This window comes from Meriones unguiculatus, chromosome 14 (assembly GCF_030254825.1).
Source record: "Meriones unguiculatus strain TT.TT164.6M chromosome 14, Bangor_MerUng_6.1, whole genome shotgun sequence".
NCBI lineage: Eukaryota > Metazoa > Chordata > Mammalia > Rodentia > Muridae > Meriones > Meriones unguiculatus.
Genome location: NC_083361.1, coordinates 27,373,462 through 27,396,150, shown reverse-complemented (window position 1 = coordinate 27,396,150; position 22,689 = coordinate 27,373,462). Strand labels below are relative to the sequence as shown.

The window sequence follows — 22,689 nt, the reverse complement described above, 5'->3', positions numbered from 1 at the left end:
ATAACCATAAACAGGTAACAAAGTCACACTCATGTTCTAGTCTGCCTGGCTCTGTGAAGTCAGGCTTTATCCCGTCTACTGAGAAAGCCACAACCAGAAGGGCCCACCCTTCAGCAGCACAAATGGTTTAGGACAGGCACAGGGCAACAGTGGAGGACATTTGGGTTAGCTTGGGGACATGGGCTACGCCCACCTGATAAGGCATGAGCAGCTAAGCTTTCTGGGTAGTTCTTGTAATTCTTCCACAGAGGTTGGCCCTGGACAGAGAAAGAGAACCAGGGCTTAGGATCTCTTGATCAAAGAAAGGTTTGTGAACAGCCTTGGACACAGGAAGCAGTAACAATCCAGTGTTCCCTGTCCGGTGGGGAAGAAGTAGGTACAGGGGAACAGGGGTCTGGGCAGAGAGAGCTGATCTGAGCTCCAGACTCCGTCATTGCCTAGGGAACCTTGAGCGAGAGCAGAGATGCCACGGTGGAAATCCACCAATCATGGCGTCCAAGAAGGAACCCCCAGAGCATGGCCATGAGTGGAGAGGTTGGAGGTGGGGAAACAGATGGCCACTGGGGGAATTCCCTGATGAAGGTACAAGAAACAGACACTGAGCCAGGGGTGCTGCTCTAATCACAGCCGATGCCTGTCCTGCCCAGAATCTAGAGAAAGACTCTCATCTTCTAATCTTGCGTTGTAGCGGTTCACGCCAAGAGCCTGGTTGCCATCCTCCACCTGCTCGTTGCTCTGTCCCAGTATTTCCGGGCACCAATCCGACTTCCAGACCATGTTTCCATCCAAGTGGTTGTGGTCCAGGTAAGATAAATGCTACACACCTTCACTCTTAAGTCACAGAGGCTGAGCTCAGCAACAGCCAAAGCATGTCGAGCGGGTGCTCAGAAGGACAGGCGAAGGCTACGAGGAATTGGTTGTGCTCTGCGCTGGGGGGCATCTGACACCTGTTGCCTTATGTGTGCAAAGAATGAAAGAGTGTGTGCTTGTGTGTGCACACTCTTTCCTGTCAGTGTGTGTCTGGGCTTTACATGGATGCTGGGAGAGTCTCTGTGCAGCGCGTAGCTGACGATGTGCAGTGTACGTGTTTGTGAGGTATGCAGAGGTGAGCAGGAAGGAAGGTGTTTGCTTGTGTCCTGCACTTCCCTGCAAGCTCTGGAAAATCACATTTTTGGTCGAGTGTTGAACAAGCATTGTGTATGAAGGAATGCATATTCTAGAGGGTGTGTGTGTGAGGTGGTGTGTGTTGAAGCACATGCGTGTAAAGGGTGTGTGTAAGAATATGGGTGGGTACGTGGGAGGTGTGTGTGTTCAGGCATGTTCAAGTGTGTGTGGGTGAGTGAGAGTGTGTTCAATTGTGTGTATATGAGGAAATGCGTATATGTGTGCGTGAAGGGGAGTGTGTGTGTTCAAGCATGTGGGGTTGAGGGTAAGTGTGTATGTGTGTGTTTAAGTTCATGTGTGGGGAGTTTTGTGTGTTCAGTGTGTGTGTGTGTGTGGGTGGGTGGGTGGGTGGGTGGGTGAGCATGCAGGCTTGTGCCCTTTGCTGCTGTTTTTTAGTCCGCAAGCAACGCCCAGTGGGGACTTGAGGTCACCTCGTCCAGACTGTTGGAGTCTCCATTCACATATGGTCGTGCAGTTTCCACAGTGAGGGTGTGACCTCTCTCACTGTGGCTAGCTTACTCCGCCCCTAACCCATTAAATACTCAAACGCAATTTTATTTTTCAACTCTATGCCCATTTAGCAAAAGGCCATCGTTGTGTTTGCTTGTCTCTGGCTTGTTGTTGTTGTTGTTTTCCAAATAAATAGTCGGAGAGAGGGTGTGTCCTGCGTGCACGCAGGCCCTGTGTCCCCGGGGCTGTCCAGGGCTCTGCAACAGACAACAGGAGGCGGCTCTGCCATCAGTGAGTGAGAGAAGCTTTGGGCTGGTTAAGTGTGCCAGATCAGGTCAGGCCTGTTTACAGGACAAAGGGGCTTTGAGCTGCGCACTTGGGTCAGGTGGTAACCGGGAGGGAGCATTTGACAATTGTGCTCCTAAGCAACGGATCACTCCTGCCCTAATGAGAAGGGCTTTCTTCCACACTGACTGGCACTCAACTCTGCCAGGCCTCATGAAGCTGTAATAGGAATAGGGTGCGTTGGTGCTGGCTTCAAGGAGGCAAGGCGACACAGAGGGGACAGAGGGTCGTCCTTGACAGGGCCACGCTTTGTGGTTCAGACCCTTAAGTGTGGCTGATTGACAGGTGCTCAGAGCCCTTGTCATTGAGCTCTGTCTTTATCAGGCATTTTGTGGCCAGCCCAGGGCATCCCGGAGCAAGTGTCTTCTTGAGAAACCCGGACCATCTCTGTTTTGTTATCCTTACCAGCCAATAACACACAAGTCCATCTTGTGTTTGGAAACACTGCCACAGGGAAGGGTGGATGATGGACAGTAGAGCGAGGAGGATTTTGAGGTCACTTAAACTGTGCTGGAATACTCATCTCCAAGATATACAAGTCACAGCACCAAGGGCAGACCTCTGCAACAGCTGTGGGCTGTCAGGGGTCCAGTGTCATCATCTAGGTGCTGAGCACTGCATCCCTCTGCCACAGGGTGCAGATGGAGAGACTGTATCAGCTGCTAGGGGGGAAGAACATGGGGGATTCCTAGCCCCCTCTTCTCAGGTTTCCTCTGACCCCAAAGCATTTGGACAAAGGTTAAAACAAAACCAACAAACAAAGCAACAGCAACAAAACACCTGAGCAGTACAGGTAGAGCCTGAGTGCTGTGGTGAGTAGCTCACACAGGCCCTGGGAAGTCCGTAGTTATTTCACGGCTATATACATGCAGTCATTCAGCTCATGCGTGGCTCTGCTGTCGCCAGTACAGGTAGAGATTGCTAGGTAAGCTGGCCTCTGATATCTCCTCTCACTGCTGTGCCTTCCAGGTCTTTGTCTGTTCATTTAGTGACTATTTTGTCTTTCTGACCAGGTAAGATGAACAGCTCTCTGGAAGGAATAACAAAACTTACCTGTTGCTTTACTACAGACAAAAGGGAGAAGAAAAAAAAAAAGAAAAAAGAATTGAGCTTCAGAGTCAGTGAGAGACTGCTATTTTGAAACAGTGGTCCCTGCAAGCTCACATCTCAGACCTTATTTTGAGCTCAATTATCAGCCATCAGAGGCAGTTGTTGGTTTAATTTCTGCTGCAGGGACTTTGGTTAGGGTGAGGGCATGGAAAAGGGGTTATATAAAGTGAGGTGTACATGTGTGGGCGTGTGTGTGTGTGTGTGTATGTGTGTGTGTGTTCACAGTGTGATCAGCTTTCTCAAGAGAACAGGCTCAGAAGCAGGACTCAGAACTGGCAGAAAATACCTGGTGTGATGGTACATGACTGTACCAGCACCTGGGAGGCTGAGGCAGGAGGATTGTTGTGAATTTGAAGCTAGTCTAGACTTGGTAACAAAATTCCAGGTCAGCCTGGGCTACCTAGGGAGGCCCAGTTTTAAAACCATGAAAACAAACCTGGTGGCAAGTGAGCCACTCAGCTGTGGGACGATCTCCCAGGAGCCTCGAGGGCTACAGTGAGGGCTCCCCAACACCTGCTTCCTTCCTGTCTGTAGAAAAGCATTTTATTATGTGTGAACTGGATTACATGATTTCCTTCCCCCATCCCTTTCCACATCCATTTCCTGCTTCTTCCTCTTCCACCGTGCTCAGCCTACTCTCGCCCAGACTCTAATCCAGCCTGCCTCTCCTTCTTCGAAAGGCTTCACCTGACCCTATTGTCTGTGGCTATTGAAAATGGGAGTGGTTGTTCCTGGTAGTTTAGGAGGGAGGCTCCAGAAGGCATGTTTCAGCTGATCTTCCTGAACTTGGGGAGGTCCCTCCTTTATTTGATGGGAGAGGGGGTTGGACCGAGATGACGTTTCACTGTGTAGCCCAGGCTGGACTCAAATGCTCAGTTGTTTTGCCATGGCTTCCAGTGTGCTGAGATTAAATGTGTACCACCACACCCTGGCTCAGAGGCTCCTTCTTAGCATTCGTTTTGGCTTTGAGACAGTGGCTTTGCTCTGTCAGCCTTTATGGTGTCCTGCAAGGGTCCGATGCTGGCTGCAAAGGAACCTGGTACAGTGAGCCTTCCTCCTGGCATCTTCAGAAGGCCTGAGGGAACCCTGTGCTCTTTCATCGGGCCCAAGCTCAACTCTCCAGCCACCCCCCTCCTGGGGGACGGGGTGCTGCCCAGGTACTAATGGCAGCCACCTACTTCTAGAATGACCTCTCCCCAGTGTCCAGCTTTCCCCAAAGTTTCCTCCCCTTGGAAAGTATCTCTGACCATCCACCTGGAAGTCCACATAGTCCTGAAGGCCAACCTGAACTACATGAGTCCCTGTTCTCTGAAAAGAACAGAGGAAGAGGAAGGGAAGATGAAGAAATAAATCGGCCGGACGGCTCAAAGTGGTTGCTTTTCTCAGTGAGCCGTGTACTTAGTAACGCATATGCTGCTACTCACTTAGAGACCCCACGCCAGCACCAAGTGGAGCCTGCTGGAGCTGGAGGGACCTGAGGATGTCAGCCTCCACCTCAACACAGCTGTGCCAGTGGCTCGCCCTATAGATTACTGCCGCTCACAACCTTGGTTCTAGAAGCTTCTATCATCAGTGGGCAGCAGCCAGGGCAGAGACTCATCGCTGCTCAGTGCTGAGAATAAGGGGCTGTTGAGTGCTCAGCCCTAAGTGAGACATTGACATCAGTCCCCTCAAGACTCGGGGACTGTCATGAAAGAGCAGGCGGAAAGAATCAAAGAGGATGAGGATGAGTGCTGGGAAATGCTGGCTTCTGGTGGCTGTTTTGCACTCATGAGCTCTGGTGGCAGCTGTGTTTGCCCGCACACAATCACGCCAGCTAGCATTTCAACTTGAGCGAGACTCGGGGCCTCCTAAGGCTCCACCCTTTGTTACAAGAGCTGCTGACCCATGGTGGCTGCTAAGAGAAGGGGAGTCATTTTTCTTTGGGAGCCCACAGCCTCTGGGAGGTTACCCATGTTCCCATGCATGGCCTCACCCCATGTGTGTGCAGGTGGCAGTGGTGGGCTCAGTGGGGTATACACATAGACATGAAGACTAGAGTGTGAAGTATTTAGAGGGTCCAAGAGGAGCGGGAAGGGGTAGCTGGGTTCAAGATATGTTGTCCACATGTGTAGAATTATCAAAGAATAAACTAAAATATTCAGAAAATGAAAAAAGCAAAACGAAACAAAAGTCCTCTTTGCCTCTGTCTGAATTCTCCAAGCTGCCCTGCACACCTCCGTCTAGCCACAGAGCTCCGCTCTGCCCAGCTCTGTCTCCTGAGAGGCCCCAGCTGGAGGCAGACACACCCAGCCTTTATTTCTACTGGGTTTGCTGTGCCTCAGTCCCCGAGGCAAACAGCTGGCCTCCAAAAGAAATCTTCAATAAAGGAAGGCAGGCTTCACCATCCAGGAATCAGCCTACTTGTTTGGACTAACCGCCAATTACACTCCGTGATGCTGGCATAGCCAGCCCCCTTCCCCCACCCCAAATCACTGCATTTCCCCTTCCTGAATCTTCTCATCTCTTGACCCCCTCCTAAAACATCAGCCTTCTCCACGTCAGGAATGCCAGCCGTTTCAGTATTGCTAAAGCCTGTTTTGTTCTCTTCCCTTCTCCATTTCAGAAACGAGAAGGGATCCTCCAGTCTCGACAAATCCAAGAGGAAATAACTGGTAACACAGAGTATGTCAACACCATTGTTGCCAGCGAGTCTGTAATGGAACACAGATGTTTCTCTGAAATTCACCCATTTGCTGATATTTAGTTTTCATTTATTGGGATTGCAGGAGGGATTAAGCTGCAGCCGATGATTATAGCTTAGCCTTTCCTGTGCATTCAAAACATGCCTCGTGCTGCTTAAGGTACAGCCTTGGGTGGGGAAAGAGGGAGAGGAGAATTAGCCATGATTGAAAATTCTAATTTTGTGGCACTCCAGGAAAAAAAGTATAACCCCCCAAAAAACTAACCAGCCTGAAATTGTCATATGTTAAACATGGGGCCAATCAGAATTGTTAATCTTCAAGAGGATGATGTGTTTCTCCCGCCCTTCTTCTTAAATCTGATTTATTTGGTCATGTACCACGACCCAGAAAGCCCTCTCTACCTTACAGATGTCTTTTGGGTTTTGGTTTGGTTTGGTTTGGTTTGGGTTTTGTTGTTGTTGCTGTTGTTTTAGTTTTTCAAAACAGGGTTTCTCTGTGTAGTCTTGGCTGTCCTGGACTCACTCTGTAGAGAAGGCTGGTCTCAAACTCACAGAGATCCACCTGCCTCTGCCTCCCAGAGTGCTGGGGTTACAGGTGTGTGCCACTGCACCTGGCTCGGTTTTATCATCCTATTTAGTTTTGGAAATTTGAAGATGAGGAACTGTAAAAGCTTTGCCTTGAGGATGGGGAGATGACAAAGTGTCTGCCCCACAAACGTGCATGAGTTCAGATCCCCAGCACCTGTGTGAAAAGCCGAGCAGAGCTAGGTGCACCTGCTATCCCACCACTGGGGAGGCAGAGACAGGAGGCTCCTGGGACTCGCTGGCCACGTGAGCTCTCTCTTGTGTCACACCTACTGTATAACTGGATTCCTTCTCCCTTTCTTTCAGGGCCCTTTCCGGAAGACATGGTGAGTGTGCTGAGCTTGTCTGGCTTTGGGGGCCTAGGGGAAGCCAGCTGGTTCTGCTGTCTGATGTGTGTCTGCCCCAGCTGGGGACACACTGGCTGGGGGTTGGGGGGACACTCGCTCATCAGCACAGATCTGGCCCCAGCACAGCAGACTTAGCCTGGCACGGAAGTTTAGGAAGAGATGTTTGGACACACTTGGGAGTCCCCTACATCACCTCCTTCATCCCCATCACAGATCCCATCTCCCAGAACTTCAGGCTTGTTTGTAGAGGCCCCGAGGGCCAAAGATCACACACACACACACACACACACACACACACACACACACACACACTTACCTTCCTAGCAATCTCAGCTTTGCCCATCAGTGCCCAAGTGGAAAATGCCGACCTTGGGTTCCAGACCCTCCCCAGCCCAGCTTGCTTCTAGAAATGCTCCCTACCCCTGCCTTCATGCCCTTCTGTGGGGGCACCTCTGGTTCTAAGAACCTGGCACCACAGCGAGAAGATTCCATGCCAGGAGCATGGCTTGGCTATGATCTGTGAGCCCAAGACTTGGTGACCTCATGAAATATTTTTATTATACTAAAAACTCCATTGGGAGGACACATGTGTTTTATACCTACCACCCGCCTGGGGAAGGCTTATCTTTCAGATGATGTTTGGTAGAAGGGGAAACTGAGGCACACAGGGGTTGACTTGGAACCCCAGAAAGAGTCTTTTGTTCTATCCTGGAAGGCACTGGGCCCTTGTGCCCTCACCTCTGCCCCTACCAGGACAATTGTCTTGAATGTTAGCCAAAGCAATTTGATGTTTGGATAACAAATGACCAGAGAATGTCAGAAACACTTTAGAGCTGTGACGGCACTGGGACGTAGTGGGATGGAAGTGAGGAGGAAGGTCCAAGCCCAGGTCAGCCTGCTTAGAAGCAAGCATCAGCTGGACACGCGGACAGGGGCTCTGGGCTAAGAATCAGAGATTCCCTGTGGTAGCCGGCTACACGCTTCAGTGCATGGCGTGTTTCCCTGTTTCAGAGCGCGATGCCTTCGACACGCTGTTCGACCATGCGCCCGACAAGCTCAATGTGGTGAAGAAGGTAGGCCAGTGGTGCCTGGGGCAGCCAGGGATGGGACCCCACACTGCACGAGAAAACCCCAGCTTGCACCTGGGGAGACCTGGACATCTTTTCCCTCTCTTGGTCACTGGTTAGTCATCCAGAGTCCAGCAGGGTGCCCACATCATCTTCCCACTCACACTGACTCTGTCTTCTCTGCCCCTCACACAGAATTCTTCCTCTCCCTGGGCACAGGAAGTGCTACCAAAGCAGGGATCAGTAATTGTCTCTTGCCCTCTTCTCAATTCCCCTTCTCCTGGATGGCCCCAAATGGATACTCTCCGTGTCTGTCACCCTGTCTCTCAGGACTCCCAGCCTGTGTCTCATGTGGGCTGCCTAACCAAGAGCCTGAGCCTCTCCATGACCCCAGGGCCCTTCCACACACGGAGGTCTCCACCTCAGTGCCTCTGCGCTTCTCTTTCAGACCCTCATCACGTTCGTGAACAAGCATCTGAATAAACTAAACCTGGAGGTCACGGAACTTGAGACGCAGGTGAGTGACGAGGACTAGAAAGCTTTCCAGGCAGAGGGATGAGATGTGGGATGTATTCTTCCCGGAGAGCTGAACCAGGTGGGGGCTTTCCCCAGGCTGACTTTAGAACATCACAGGAAGGTCTTCTGTCTAATCTATACGAGACATGCAGTGCATGGCCAAGCTTACTCTCTCTCCACCCCTGACTAGCTCCCTCCAAACAAGTTTGCTGTCTCGAATCACCACTGTCCGCTGGCTAAATGCAGGGAGTTTTAGGAGCAGCACCCTATGTTCGTCTGTTCAGAGGGGGATCTTGAAGTGATATTCACTCGTTTGGAGCAACTAAAATGGGGTTGTGTCACGGTTAGAGGACAGTCACCACCGTTCTCTCCCCTGCCCTGTGCTGAATTATCTGTCCTGTCTTTAACTGCAGCCCCTAACACTCACCCTTTCTTGGAAGGACATCGGTAGGGTTTTGTCATTATTTTACTCTTTGATCGGTTCACACATTAATATAATACATTTAGACCATACCTGCCTTATTCTCTCTTCCCATCTCCTCCCAGACACCCCAGTCCCCCTTCCAACTTTATGTTTTCCTCTTCTTTTTTTTTTTTTTTTCTTTTTTTAATAACCTCCTGAGTTCAATTAGAACCTCCCAAATTCACCTAGGCATAGGGCCATCCATTGGGCCAGAGGCAACCTACCAAAGATCTCGGCTAGGGCTGGGGCACCGTGACACCCCCCCCCCCAAGCTGGCAGTGGTGATTTGGAAAAGTGCCAAGCAAATGATCTGTAGGCCATGCAAGACTGTTCACTGCCCAGCCCAGCACTCTTAGGAGACACGGCTTCTGGCGTTTGTCTTACTAGCCCTACTAGAGCAGTAAAAGAGACTACCAAGTGGTGTCTCCTGCCCCCTGGCCAGAGCCTGCTGCAGTCATTTCTACCTATACATACACCTTTGTGTATCCGAGTCCCCGAGCCTCTCCTCCTGGGTGAGCTGCCGCTGCCTGACATGCAGTGTGAGCGTTTTCTGTCCTATTGAGCCCACTCCAGGCCTCACTGGGCTCTCTTCCTGTATGTCTGAGCTCTGGGACAATCCAGAAGAGTCCTAGAAAAGTAGCTGAGGTGATCTTTGGAACGTTCCAGTGTCTGGGGGCCAGGGCTGCTGTCTGAGCGGGCACTGCTTGGCACTCCGGCATCTGTCTGCAGCGTCCACCTCCTTCCCACCTAGTCTGCAGAACCAGCAGGCAGGGAGCCACCATCTGCCTTTCCCTCTGAGCAGAGTCAGCCTAGCCCTCCTGGCTCACAGGCTGGTTGCATTCCACGTTAGCCTACTCCAGCCACAGCCAGGCCCAGGCTTGCTACTTGCCTCACTGCAGAGGCTCTGAGCTCCACACAGATTCTGAGCTCCGCTCTCCAGGACCTACCCAGGTGGCATGGGATGCCAGGCACAGGCCTCACCCGCCCGAAGTGACCCAGGAGAGTATAGAGGACTGCTTTAGTTCCAGCTGAGCTCGAGGCCCCCTGCCTTATTCTAGGAAGTTTAATGAAGATGCTCCAGACCCAAAAACTAGTCCACTTCACTCTCTTAATAGGGTGACAGTAGGAAGTGTGGCTTGCAAACTCTAGCATCTGTGGTCTACAGACAGGTGGTGGCCCAGCATCCTCTGAGGGGTGCTAAGATATCAGATAAGCGCCTGACAGACATCTCTGCTCACCTCAACACCGAGTCCTTCCAAAATGCCCCGATCACCCAGGATCTGCAGCTCTCCTCCCTAGAACAAAGCGTTCTATACTTAGCCCAAGAGTCTGGTCTTTTGGCTCAGTTCCCCACCCCCAGTAGCACCATTTCCTTGAAAAGGACTGGACCTCAAGCCCCTTTCTGTGGCCCTTAATAAGAGTTCTGTTTGGTCAGCAAGAATCCCAGTCACTTTGTCATTTTCCAGACAGCAAAGCAGGTCCCCAGGTGCTTTAGACACTATAATTCTATACTTTACTAGTCCACCTGTGGAATCCCAAGGAAGGGACACAGAAGCCAGGCTCAGGTTTTGCCACCACGTTCAAAAGCAGAGTAACTGAGGACCCTCACGTCACTCTCCTTGCCTGACATCCCTCCTGACATCTCCATGCAATGGTGCCCCTTCCAAACAGGCAGGGTGGCCATCCCCTGCACCTCACTTTTCTCACCTGTAGAGTGGGGTACATTCATTTGGTGTTCCTTCCACAGGATTTGCTGAGGACTAAGCTAGGCCTCTTCCACCTTGGCCCCCCAGGAGCTCCCCACCTCCCCTTGCCCTCACTCACGCCAGCAGCCTGCCTGCTGAGGTGGCCTTGGGTGGTGAAGGTGGCTCCTGCTAATGCCTGGGTCTCTCCGCAGTTTGCAGATGGGGTCTACCTGGTGCTGCTCATGGGGCTCCTTGAGGGCTACTTCGTGCCACTGCACAGCTTCTTCCTGACCCCTGACAGCTTTGAACAGAAGGTAAGGAGGAGGGGCCCTGGGGGAGCCCACAGCCCGTGCTCAGCTCACCTACGCTGGGCCTGCCCAGGACGAGGTGGACGCAGGCTCCTGGCCAGGCCTCTGCTGGCTGGAGTCAGAGCCTCTCTGGAGAGCCGCCTGCAGGCTCCAGGCATCCTGAACCCTGTTCTTTGCCTTTCATCTGTGCCTGCCTTGTGCTCCTGCGGATGCACAGCCAGCCTTGTCTCTGTCAGAGGTGACAGCAAAGGTAGCTCCCGGGCCAGTTAGCCCTGAGGTCCATAGCCAGGCTGGTTCTTCTGTGCATTGTGTGTGTGCATATATATGTGTGTGCATGTGTGTGCTTTGGTGCTGTGGAGGCCAGATAAGGGCGCTGAGTCCCCCGGTGCTGGCAGTTGTGAGCCACATGGGTGCTCAGAACAAAACTCAGGCCCTCTTAACCAATTAGCCATCTTTCTAAGCCCTGGGTCTTTTCCGTTTTGGTGGAGGAAAGAGAGGCCATTTGAGACGAAGGTCACCCTGTAGCCCAGACTGGCCTGGGACTTAGATTGTAATGAAAGCTGGCCTCAGACTCACAGCAGTGCCCCTGCCTTATTGTCCTAAATGCTGGCATTACAGGAGTGTGTGAGTGCGCCTGTGAGTGTGTGTGTGAGTGTGTGTGTGTGTGTGTGTGTGTGTGTGTGTGTGTGTGTGAGTGTATACATGAGTATGTGTGTGAATGCGTGTGTGTGCGTGTGTGTGTGTGTGTGTGTGTGTGTGTGTGTGTTGCTAGAAAGTGAGCTGAGTCTCCAGCCCCTTTGTAAACAACTGGGTGATTTTGTTTTGTTTTGGGCTAGTCTGGTTCTGCAGCCCCTCGGAGCCCGCCGCTATCCCGCTTGACTGGACAAAAGGCATTTGGTGGAGGGCGCCTTGAACCTGCCTTGCCACCTGACCCTGACAAATATATTCAGGTTATCCCTGGATTTGGAGTCCTGACAATTGATGCAGGGATGGAGTGGGACAGAAAGAGCCCTCATGGTGGTGGCTAAGATCAGCACGGCCACTCTCAGCACAGCCAGCCCATTTCTCTAGCCACAGACAGACTAGCCTCAGGCCCATAGCTATGGTGCAAGGCTCCCAGGCTCTCCAGGAATAGGTCCTAGCATCCCAGGATCCTGAAAACAGGATCCTGGCATCCCAGGGTCCTGGGGTCCGGGAGGTGTGCAATGACATATCCATGCATCTGTCTTGCCAGGTCCTGAATGTCTCCTTTGCCTTTGAACTCATGCAAGATGGAGGGCTGGAAAAGCCTAAGCCTAGGCCAGAAGGTACTTTGCCCTTCCCTGGGTCTGTGCTGGTGGGGTGGGACCCTCATTTATGGGGTCTGGGTGACAAATACAGTAATCTCTCAGTATATATGGGCAGTTTGTTCTAAAACCCTACAAGAATACCAGAGTCCAAGGACAGGCAAGTCCCTTAAGATGGTTGGGTATGGTCAGAGAATCCAAGCTCCCTCTCCCACAGTCGTTCAGCCACCTGTGCAACTGTTAATTACATCTATCGCCATGTGAGTATTATGGAAATAGTTGTTATGTAGCTTTGTTGAGGAAATAATGACACGAGGGAAAGTCTGACCTGTTCAGTACAGATGCAGTCTCTCTCGCTCTCTCTGAGCATGTGCTTCCTTCTCCCTTCTCTCTCTGTTTCTTTTCCTCTCTGTCTCTCTGTGTCTCACTTTCTCAGAGGTGTGTGTGTGTGTGTGTGTGTGTGTGTGTGTGTGTACACAGAGGCCATAGAGGTCCTCCTCTGTTACTTTCTACCTTTGAGGCAGGGTCTCCTTGAACCTGTAGCTTTGGGGTTTGTTTTTTGTTTTGTTTTGTTTTGTTTTTTCCAGCGAGGCTGGCGCCAGCAAGCCCCAGGAATCCTCTCACAGCATACAGGCCCTCTCCCAGATTGCTGGGGATATGGATATGAGCTCAGGTCATTGGGGTTGTGAAACAGACACTCCTAAGCACTGAGCTGTCACTCCGGCCTTAAAACTTTCTAAAAATGTTTTCTACACACCGTTGCCTGTATCCACACACGTGGAGCCCGTGGGTACCGAGGGTCGACTGTGTGAGATCAGGGGAAGTCAAAGCAGACGCGCGTGCTCAGGCACACCTGCAGTGCCGCCACTGGCTGCGAGTGTACGTTTGGGAGTGCGAGGCACGTCACTGTTCGTCATCACCCTGGTACACACTCTCTGTGTCACTTGCCGCAGTTCTCCATGGAGTCGGCGCTGGGAGGTTGACCCTGGGCTGCAGGTAACGTCTATCAGGCTGGGACTCCGAGGAGGCCATCCACAGGGCTTTGTGCCTGCGCCTTTCTGGTCACCAAAAGGCATGGGGCAAACAAAGGTCATGGCTCCTGCACCAAGCCGCTTCCTTGCCTCCTATCCAAGGTCTGCCTTCCAGACCCTGCACCTACACTTGTCTCACCAGTCTGGGACCCTGCACGTCATCATATGCGTAAAGAGAAGTCCGCCCCTACCCTCAAGGCTCCTGCCCCTAACCGGAGGAAGGAAAGCATCATTAGCTGCCCAAATCATGTCATGGGAGTGGTCAAGGCAGGGTAACACAGAGGCTGTGTGGCTGGAGGATAGGGTCCCTTTCTGTCTGGGTACAGTAAGGAGCAGTGTGATAGACCCCAGGACAGTCAGGATACAACAGAATGTCTGGCAAGAAGTATGATTGACACCAGGGTGAAGGAATGAACCATGGGCCCAGACAGGGACAGGGACCCTAGTATGTGCCTCCTGCAGGCCTGGGTCCTATCAGCTCCAGCTGATTACATCAATGCTTCCTTCACACCTTGTCCCGTGCCCATAGAGTGACGGTGGCCCCAGGAGCATTCTCCCTGGCCAGCTTCTCCTTCCTAATGCTCCTATGGATGGGCTCTAGCATCCTGCAGCAGCCCCAGCTCCTGGCTTGGAGTACGCTGGCTTCATTTCCTTATATTTTGGGTTGTGAGCTTAGCCTTTAATGGCTGAGCTGACGCTCCAGCTCCAGCTTCGCTTTCTGTGGTTGGCTCCTTCAGCTGCTTTGTGGAAACTTCCAGCCTGCCGACCGACCGGAGAGGCCTGTCCTGATGCGTTGGTGTGTGGGCCTTTGTTTCCCTCTGGACAGGGAGAACTCCCCCAGTGTCCGTCTATAGGGCTGTTTTGTATACGGATGAGCTTTCGAATGTAATTATTGACCCACTTACTTAATCTGAAGCTTCCCGAGCGACAGCAGTGGAAAAACACATGTGTCTTATTTGTTGTTGCCCTGGGCATCATGCCCGTGCAGAAAATTTCCAGGGCGTAAAGGGGGGGTGGTTGCTGAAGTGGTGCTCTATGAGGCTGGACTCAGTAAGCAGCCGATCCCAGCGTTCCCTCTGGCTTTCCTCTTTCTTCCTGGGAGATGTGACTTCCTAGTCTACACTGCAGACATTATGGGTCCTTCGAGGATGTCTCCAGGTCCAGACACCATGATGGAGACATTTCTCATGGCAAGCTGCTGAGTCAGGAGGCCTCAGAGCTCTGTAATTCACACACGCGCACACACACACACACACACACACACACACACACACACACACACACACACCATGCTGCCTGGAGCCTTTCAGGGATCTAACAAGCTTAAGCATCACATTCATAGCCAATGGAGCAACTGAAATCCAGGTGAGGAACCAGCCTAGGAGCACAGGACTGTAATCCCCAGAACACAGGAACAAGAGAGGCTGAAGTAGAACTTAGAGAGTGATTCAAAGCCAACCTGGCCAACCTTAGTGAGACACTGTCTCAAACTAACATGTAAATGAAGGCTGAGGATAGGACCTGGGTTTAATACCCAGTATGGATGAGAGAGGAGAGGAAAGGAAGGGAAATGAGGAGAGAAAAGGAAGGGAGGGTCAGAAAAATCAAGGAGGAGAAATAAGAGTGGGGACTATTGATGTCAGACGAGCGGTTTGTTACTGAGGGCGACACGTCTTCAAATGCACACGTCCCGCTATTCCCACCATTCAAGGGGCCTCGTCATTGAATATGGTCAAGATCCCAGTGTGCCAGGCAGGATAGGACTCCGGAGAAGCCCAGTGCGGTCAGGATCAAACTGTGGACAGCCAGCGTGACATACGCAAACGGCGAGGGGTCTGCCAGCTGGGACAGGCTGTGCAGCGAGCACCAGCCAATGGCAGGGCAGTTGGCCCTGTCAGCTCAGCATGGGTGGACTTGGTCTGTGTCCAGAAATGTGAAAGCTGCCTCAGCCGCCTTCCCCATAGTCCTGGATTACAGTGTGCAGAGCTGACGGTAATAGCCTCCTCGAAATCAGATCTTCTCAAAGACATGGAGCCATAGAAACTGCAGGGGCAAGGGGGAACAGCCACAGCTGTGTTGGAAAACTGTCTTCATCTGATGTTGCTGGGTATCTCCAACACCCTGCGTGGCAAGCAAGGTACCCCATGCCCCAAGGGTCCCCACCGTACTCTTTGTATAACCTATACACATTACCTTGGCAAAAGGAACTTGGCAGACATTGAACTGGTGCTCTTGAGACAAGAAGATCCTTCCAGACCATCCCAGGAGCCCCCATATCATCACAGCCATCCTGACAAGCTACAAGAACATCAGAGTGATGGGGTGTGAGGCAGGCTTGCCTGGCCACTGCTGACTGCAAGGTGGAAAGGGGCCACAAGCCAAGGCACGCGGGCAGAATCAGTGGCAGGGGAAGCCGGTGGGAAGGGTTCTACCCTGAGCCCTAGAGACCAAGTCAGTGCCTTGACTGCAGCCCAGAGAAGCCCGCTGCGGACTTTTGACACCTAGAACTCGGAGGTGACAAATCTGTGTTGTAGGTCACCAGATCTGAGATTATTTGTTACAACAGGAACAGGAAGTTAGAATACCCTAAGGCCCCACAGCTCCATTCACAGGTATGCGTGGCCACAGGAGAGAATTCCAACGGTAGAGCCCTTTCACTTTGCTGGTGGCGTTGTCCGTTAGTCCTGCCGCCGCTGTGGAAAATGGTAGGGGGTCATCCTCGGAAAACTGTAAATGGAGCTTCTGTGCAATGTAGCCAGCCCACTCCTGGGACTAGAGATGAATTGAGTGTGTCAGAGACATACTTGCAGGTGCCTGTTCTCTGCAGTTTGAGTCACAGCAGCCAGAAGATGGAAGAGACCTAAGTGCCCGTCAGTGGATAAGCACATAGGAACTGTGGAGTACCGTTCAGCCGTGAAAGAGGTTGAATTGTTGCTGTTTGTGGCAACATACATAAGCTTGGAAGATGTGAGCTTAAGTGAAATAAGCCAGATGGGAAAAGCAAATATCATGCCGTCTTTGTCACGTGCAGGATCCAAAAGTGGGGTAATGCTCATCAGAAGCTTGGGGTGCAGGGGAGCAGGTGTGAGACGATTTTTGAATGTTCTCAAAACAAAGGAATAACTAGTGATAAGCATACTAATTATATTGGCTTAATCATCACGTAAAAGCTTCACAGACAGAGATACCTCATGGAAGCCCACAACTACTCAATATGTTCTATTAAGCAGGAAAAAAAAAGTTTAGTCGTTGTGGAGGTGCACACTTTCAATCCCAGGACTCAGGAGGCAGAGGCAGCCAGATCTCTGTGAGTTTGAGGCTAGCCTGGTTTACAGAGCTAGTTTTAGGACAGCCAAGGCTGCACAAAGAAACCCTGTCTAAAACAAAATCAATTAATTATTTTAAAAAATAGGATTGGCAAGATGGCTCAGTACACAAAGGTGCTTGCTACCAAGCCTGACAGCTGAGTTTCCCTAGAACCCATGTGGTAGAAGAACAGGAGCAATTCCCTAAAATTGTCTCCTGATTTCCAGTCCTGTACTCAAATAGATGAATATAATAATAATAATAATAATAATAATATGTGCCCATAATATCTTCAACACGTATGGTTCCTGGATAGGTGGAGTCCCTGGTTCCCAGGAGAAGGAAGAGGAGCTGGGGAACCCTTTCCCTAGCCCAGGGCTATCTTCTCCTAGAGCTGTTTTGGCTCTGACCTGGTTCTCCTTAGCCTCGGCCCTGACTGTATGCTCCCAGAGAGTAGTTCTGGACCAGCCCACAGAGGTCACTTATCTCACAGTTGATTCAACTGGGGCTTTGATGGACTCTGTTTACATAGCACCAAGCATCTGTATATTCCCAGGCACCCACAGCCTTTCCCCTGCCGAGATAGCTCAGTCTCTGGGTGCTCTGCTAATCTGCCTGGGTCAGCCTAGATGCCCAGCAGTTGGCTTTCTTGGTGAGAACATATACAAAGCATTTATCCCTTCATTTCCACATGTACCTGGTAATGGTGACGGAGACGGAGAATCAACTCAGAACCTAAGGAAGCAGGGCTTCTCCGTGAATGGTGACCCCTGCCAATTCTGTGTGTGCATGACACAGCTGTATGTACCAGCTCTGTTAATGAGCAATGGTGGGAACACTGGAAGGTTTTTATTAAACGCGTACCTAATGCATTCTAGGCATTCATCATAAAACTGTTTCCAGTTTTACCAGTAAGAAAACAGGTCCAGAGAAGTTGACCGCTGGGATATCAGGGGGTGGTGAAGATGGGCATCAAACCTTAATTGACGTTAAGTTGAAATAGAATGTCCAGTGCAGATGTCCTCTCCTGTTGAACACTGGTTTTCCCTGTCAATTTCAGAATTCACCTGGCTTTAACAGGCAGAGGTAGAGGCTGGATGGTTTAGAGCACTTGCTGCTATTCCAGAGGCCCTAGGTTTGGTTCCCAGCTTCCACATCAGGCAGCGCAAGCATGCCTAACTCAGCTGCAGGGGATCTGGCGCCCTCTTTTGGCCTCCATGGTACCTGCACACATGAGGTACACATACAGATATGCAGGTACACGTACAAACACGTGTTGAGAAGAGGAGAAAGAGAAAAGACAAATTCCCCGAATCTGTGTAGACCTGCCTTCCCAGAACTGCCCCCAGTGTGTAATCCCAGTGTTCGCAACCCCCCATGAGTGGAGAGAACAGCAATCAGCCCAGATTCCATAAAACTGCACCAGAAAGAAGGTGATTCTGCTGGGACTTGAGGCAGCACAAGCAGGGCACCATGGCAGAGCCCTGCCACCAGCCAGGGTCTCAAGTGGAGACCGAAAAGAAGCCAAAAGGGTGAAGCTTTGGGCTCCATGCCTCTCCAGCTGTCCTGGTAGCCCATTTCTGTCAGTAGGGGATTTGGGTGTGCATCTGGACACAGCTGGGGTAGAGTAGGCTTGGTCTGCGAGCAGGATCCCAGAATCAGACATGAGGAGAGGCCTCTAAGGCAGTCTGCAGCTCGGGACCCTCATCTTGCAGCTGTGTAGTGCTTGGCGCCTGAGTCCGGACTTCAGGGCATGCGGCTTTTGGAGCTGCAGCCACAGTCTCAAGGCCAAGAGAACCCCCACCCAGCCCTCCAGGGGCTCTGACTTCCCACCTTCTCCCCAGTGGTTTTGGACCATCTCTCCCACCTTGGAGCCCACGTTAGGTATTATCTTAGGGCACCGTGCCTCATGTGACCTGTGACCTTCACGCTTATACTTTCAAGTGCTATTTTTATTTTTAAACGACACAGGAACAGAGAGGCAGCCCACCTAGGTCAGGACAGGAGGGTTGCAACTGTCTTACATGCCCTGTGCCTGCCTTCCATGGCACAGTCCTCTTTCTTCCCAGCCTCCCTCTCTAAGGCGCCTGCTGTCCTCATTTCCTTCATTAGCACCTCCTGATACCCAGCTTTTCATAGTCACTGTGTTTGGAGGGGTTTGTTGGGCTTTAGTTTACAGCCCACCTGTGCATTCCTAGATAGCAGAATTGCCTTTTCTTCCTACATTTACTCTAGTTCTTCAAAGAAAGGCTCACTGAGGAAGGACAGAGGGGAAGAAGGTGGAGGAGCCTACAGAGAGTCGAGGGGCACCTGGAAAAGGCTGTGATGGGGAAGTGGATGGATAACGGTGTGGAAGGAAGAAGGAAGCTAGTTCCTAGCCTCCCTCCACCCTGTGCAGGCCCGAGTCCTGTGTCCTGTGTGGTTCACCTTTCTTCTCCTCTTCCTCCTCCCTCTCCTTCTTCCTTCTCTTCCTCTTTGACTCAGACTCAGAGATCCACCTGCCTCTGCCTCCCAAGTGCTGGGATTAAAGGCACGCACCAGCACACTCAGCTCAAGTGTCCCCTTCTCCGTAAACACTCTCATGCACTGTATGAAGGTAGAAGCTGGGAGAAGAGCCTTAGGGACAGATGAGACGGGCCAGAGCCAGGGCCAACACCCCTCTCGCCCAGAGCTGCCGTGCGCATGGTGAAGTCACACCCTGGGTGCCTGCCTTGTATCCATGGGACTGAAACCCTAATACCTGGGCCCTTCTTCCCTTATTGCTTGCCTATTCTGAGCTCACACTGCCCACCTACCCACCTCTGCACACCCAGCTGTCCCTGATGGCCATGAGCCACATCTGAGGACCATGCCGGGCAGGTGAGGATGAGCGATGGATGGCAGGGGACCATCAGTGCCAACTTTAGGGTGTGTGGCCCACAGAGGCTATTGACGAGCTCTGTCTCCGCAGACATTGTCAACTGTGACCTGAAGTCCACGCTGCGAGTGCTTTACAACCTCTTCACCAAGTACCGGAACGTGGAGTGAGGATCTGGGCTGCCTCCTGCTGCCTGGCCAGCTCTCGTGCAGGCCATCTGGACCAGCTTCCCAACTGCCTTGCCCTGCTCGCTCCTGTCTCTTGCTCTGCGCTCTCCCACAAGCCCAGTGACCACCCAGACATAGTGGACGTTAAAATCAGTAAGGAAGTGTCCACTAAGAACATCTGAAGGCCCTGGGGACTGAACCAGGAGTGACTTGGGAAATTGTCCCCATCCAAATCCAGGCCCCAGATGATCCTACATTTTCTGTGGGAATCAGGACAGCCTAGAGACAGTCCTCCAGAGCATAGAAATAAAGATCAGAGCTAATCCCCGCACCAAGAGAGTGAGGTACGTCTCTACTATGCTCAAGCTCATAGCTTCACGCCCCCATTAAAGGAGATATATGGATGAGGAAACTGAGGCCCAGTGATGCAAAGGCTTGCTACCGATTAGCAGCTGCTTTCCCTCTCTGGGTAACTTGCGGGTTAATACCTGGTCGACTGCATTCCATTCTGTGTGTGTCCTCACGTGTGTACACCCCCTTGCAGAGCAGCCTTAACCTGCACACACCTGCAACCTCTAGCAGAGAAGACACTCTGATCTCAGCCTAGGGCACACCAGGTCAGGGCTGGGTGATTTCAAACTAAAATTGCCAAATTGAATTTAGCTCAATTAATAGTGTGTGTGTGTGTGTGTGTGTGTGTGTGTGTGTGTGTAGCAGGAGCCTCGTCCCTCAAATCCTTTGTACAGATGAAAATTACCCTTAATTCCTTCAGATTGGTAATAAGCCCACGCTCCGGTTGCAGGATGACATTTGGGAAGGGTTCTGTTCGGAATTAATAGAGTGCCCATTTTGCAGCCTTTTTGCTTGATTGCATGTAATGGATGTGCCCTATATTTTCCTGCAAAATAAGTACGCAATTCATTATCGTTAGGCAAATGTAGGGTATAGTTGCACATAGCAGAGAGCTGGGCACAGACCCATTGGAGCATCGCCTGAGAAGTAGGGCTTGTCAACAGGGACCCTTGAACTTTAAAAAAAAAAAAAAAGACCGCCTTTTTGCCTTCTAATTGGTCATTTAGACCATTCTGGCTAAGTCTGCCCCCACGCAATTACTGGCTAATTCTAGGCGTGGAAAATGTCAGCCATTTAAACCAAAGCTCAGCATCTCGTCTCCTCACTCCCATATCTCTTCACTCAGACCCGACTTTGAAGGGTAGAGTTGTGCTGTAGCAGTCTGCACTGAGGCCCTGCAGAGAAAGCAAAGAGGCTGGTGGATAGAGAGAGGGTCAGAACTAAGGGAACAAAAAAGTTGGGGTGGGGAGCTAGAATCCAGAGCTGCGGGTACGGTACCTAACTCTCGTGCCTTTAACTGAGAAGGCCTTGGGATCATGAACTGTGCCACTGCTGTCTTCTCACGACTCTCACAGTGTGACAGGGAGATGCCAGCTTGGGTTGCCTCCTCCAGAAGTGTCTAACTACCTTGTCCTTGTCTTAGCTACATCTCTCACTGGAACAAAATCTTCTGATAAAAGCAACTTCAGGGAAGAAGGGCCTATTTCGGCTCATGGTATAAAGGCACACAGCCTGTCATGGAGGGCAAAGCATGGCAGCAGGAGACGCCATGGCAGCCAGGACCCCTCACCTCACATGTTGTCAGAGCGAGGAGAGAACACACAAGGAGTGGGGCTGAGTTATCAGACCCCAAGGCCCTTCTCCAGCGAGGCTCCACCTTTTGAAGGTCTCACAATTTTTCACAACAGTGCCACCAGCTGAGGACCAAGTGTTCAAAATGAGACACTTCCCACGTGCCAACTGAAACATCTGGTGAAGCCCTCCATAATTTGAGGATTCACTAAGATGGCTTCCTAGACTCTGGCCTCCCTGCTGTCCACGGCGTTCCCAGCGTGCTCTTGTCTCTTTTTGTACTGACCATCCAGGGCAGCTCAGAACCCAGAGTGTTTAGATCCACTGTGCCTCTCCCCAACTCTTTTGTTGTAGGAATTGTTACTCAGCACTGTGAGCATCTAAGATGTGAAGGCAATGTACTGTCTAATGTTGATCTGTGTACAAGACCAGAATTCTTCTTTGCATAATTAATGAACTATGGTATTTTTTCAGTAGCATTATTGTTGGTCTCATGCTCCTTTAAATTCCTGGTAGTAAACTGATATGAATGACGGCTTGGTGTCTGTGAGCAGCACTGACGTAGGACAAAGTAAGGCCTGCATCCACTTGAACATGCTTTGCTGCCAGGATTGGGCCTTGTTCCTGGTACTCAAGCTGTTACTATACAGTACTCTTCCTAAGGGCACCCCTTTGGGGTTTTATATTATCTGCAGAAGGAAACCACATCAGAACTCGGAAACTTTCTTAATAGCGTGTCAGTGTACCCAACAACTGGGCGTCAGGAGTAAGGTCTTTGCCTCAGTCCTGCGCTCAAGGCCTATGCCTGGTTTTATAACCCTGTCGTCTCATGGAGATGGGTGTTTTCCTTTAGATTCTAGGATCTCGTACTTAAGACGCAGGCCTGGTTTTGAAGAAGAGACATTGTCAATATTAGTAATCAAACAGCTTTCATCTCCTAAAATAAAAGGGGAGGGAGAAGAAACAGACAAGAATCATTCTGGCTCACAGTCTGGGGATACAGGGCCTGGGTGGGGGTGCAGGAGTGAGGCGATTGTTGCGTCTGCAGATGGGAAGCAGAGAGAGGTGAAGGCTGGTGCTCAGCCTACTGGCTTTTCATTCAGTCTGGAAGTCCAGCCTAGGGAATGGCGCCACCATGCTCCGGTGAGTCTTTCCCCTCTCGGCTAATCATTGTTGTTTTTAATAACTGATGAATGAGTAACACAGAACTCCAGAAACAGGAGTGATGTGTGATTAAAACCCTAAGTGTCCGTCTCTACCCAATCCTTGGAGATGACTCTCTCCATCCATTTCTTCTGCATGATTCCAGAAAGACTCTGTGCAAATAAAGCCTGAACGTACGTGCAAAACCTTCGCTGTGTGTGTTTTTTTTTTTCCAATATAAATAGCCTGTTATATATATTCTCCTATGGCATTGTTTTCCATTGTGTTGAATCTTGGAGTTCATCTTCCATGAGACATTAAATGAACAGTGTTAAATCTTCTAAATTGTTTCACATAGAGAATTTACACGTTTTTAAAATGAGAGTCTGAGTACTTTGCTCATGCCAACGCAGAGCTCTGGTCTGCTTGAGGAAGGAGGGAAGCTGCGGCGCAGGGGATGAAGGCAGCATCCTCAGAACAGGAGCTGAAGACACCATCACAGGCATCTCGTGCTCCTGGCGCGGAAGTTTTC

The 22,689-nt window shown here is 51.1% G+C and overlaps 1 protein-coding gene across 1 annotated transcript in view; it reads left to right on the top strand.

Moving 5' to 3' along the window:
- The window catches only part of Parva (parvin alpha), a 137,266-nt gene extending 114,903 nt beyond the window's left edge, over positions 1-22,363 (top strand). Inside the window, exons 6-13 of the mRNA XM_021627826.2 lie at positions 689-804; positions 5,675-5,733; positions 6,644-6,663; positions 7,696-7,757; positions 8,200-8,268; positions 10,628-10,729; positions 11,958-12,030; positions 19,297-22,363. Coding sequence (XP_021483501.1) covers positions 689-804; positions 5,675-5,733; positions 6,644-6,663; positions 7,696-7,757; positions 8,200-8,268; positions 10,628-10,729; positions 11,958-12,030; positions 19,297-19,373 — 578 coding nt within the window. The 3' untranslated portion in view covers positions 19,374-22,363. The remainder of the gene's footprint in view (positions 1-688; positions 805-5,674; positions 5,734-6,643; positions 6,664-7,695; positions 7,758-8,199; positions 8,269-10,627; positions 10,730-11,957; positions 12,031-19,296) is intronic.
- The last annotated feature ends 326 nt before the right edge of the window (positions 22,364-22,689 follow it).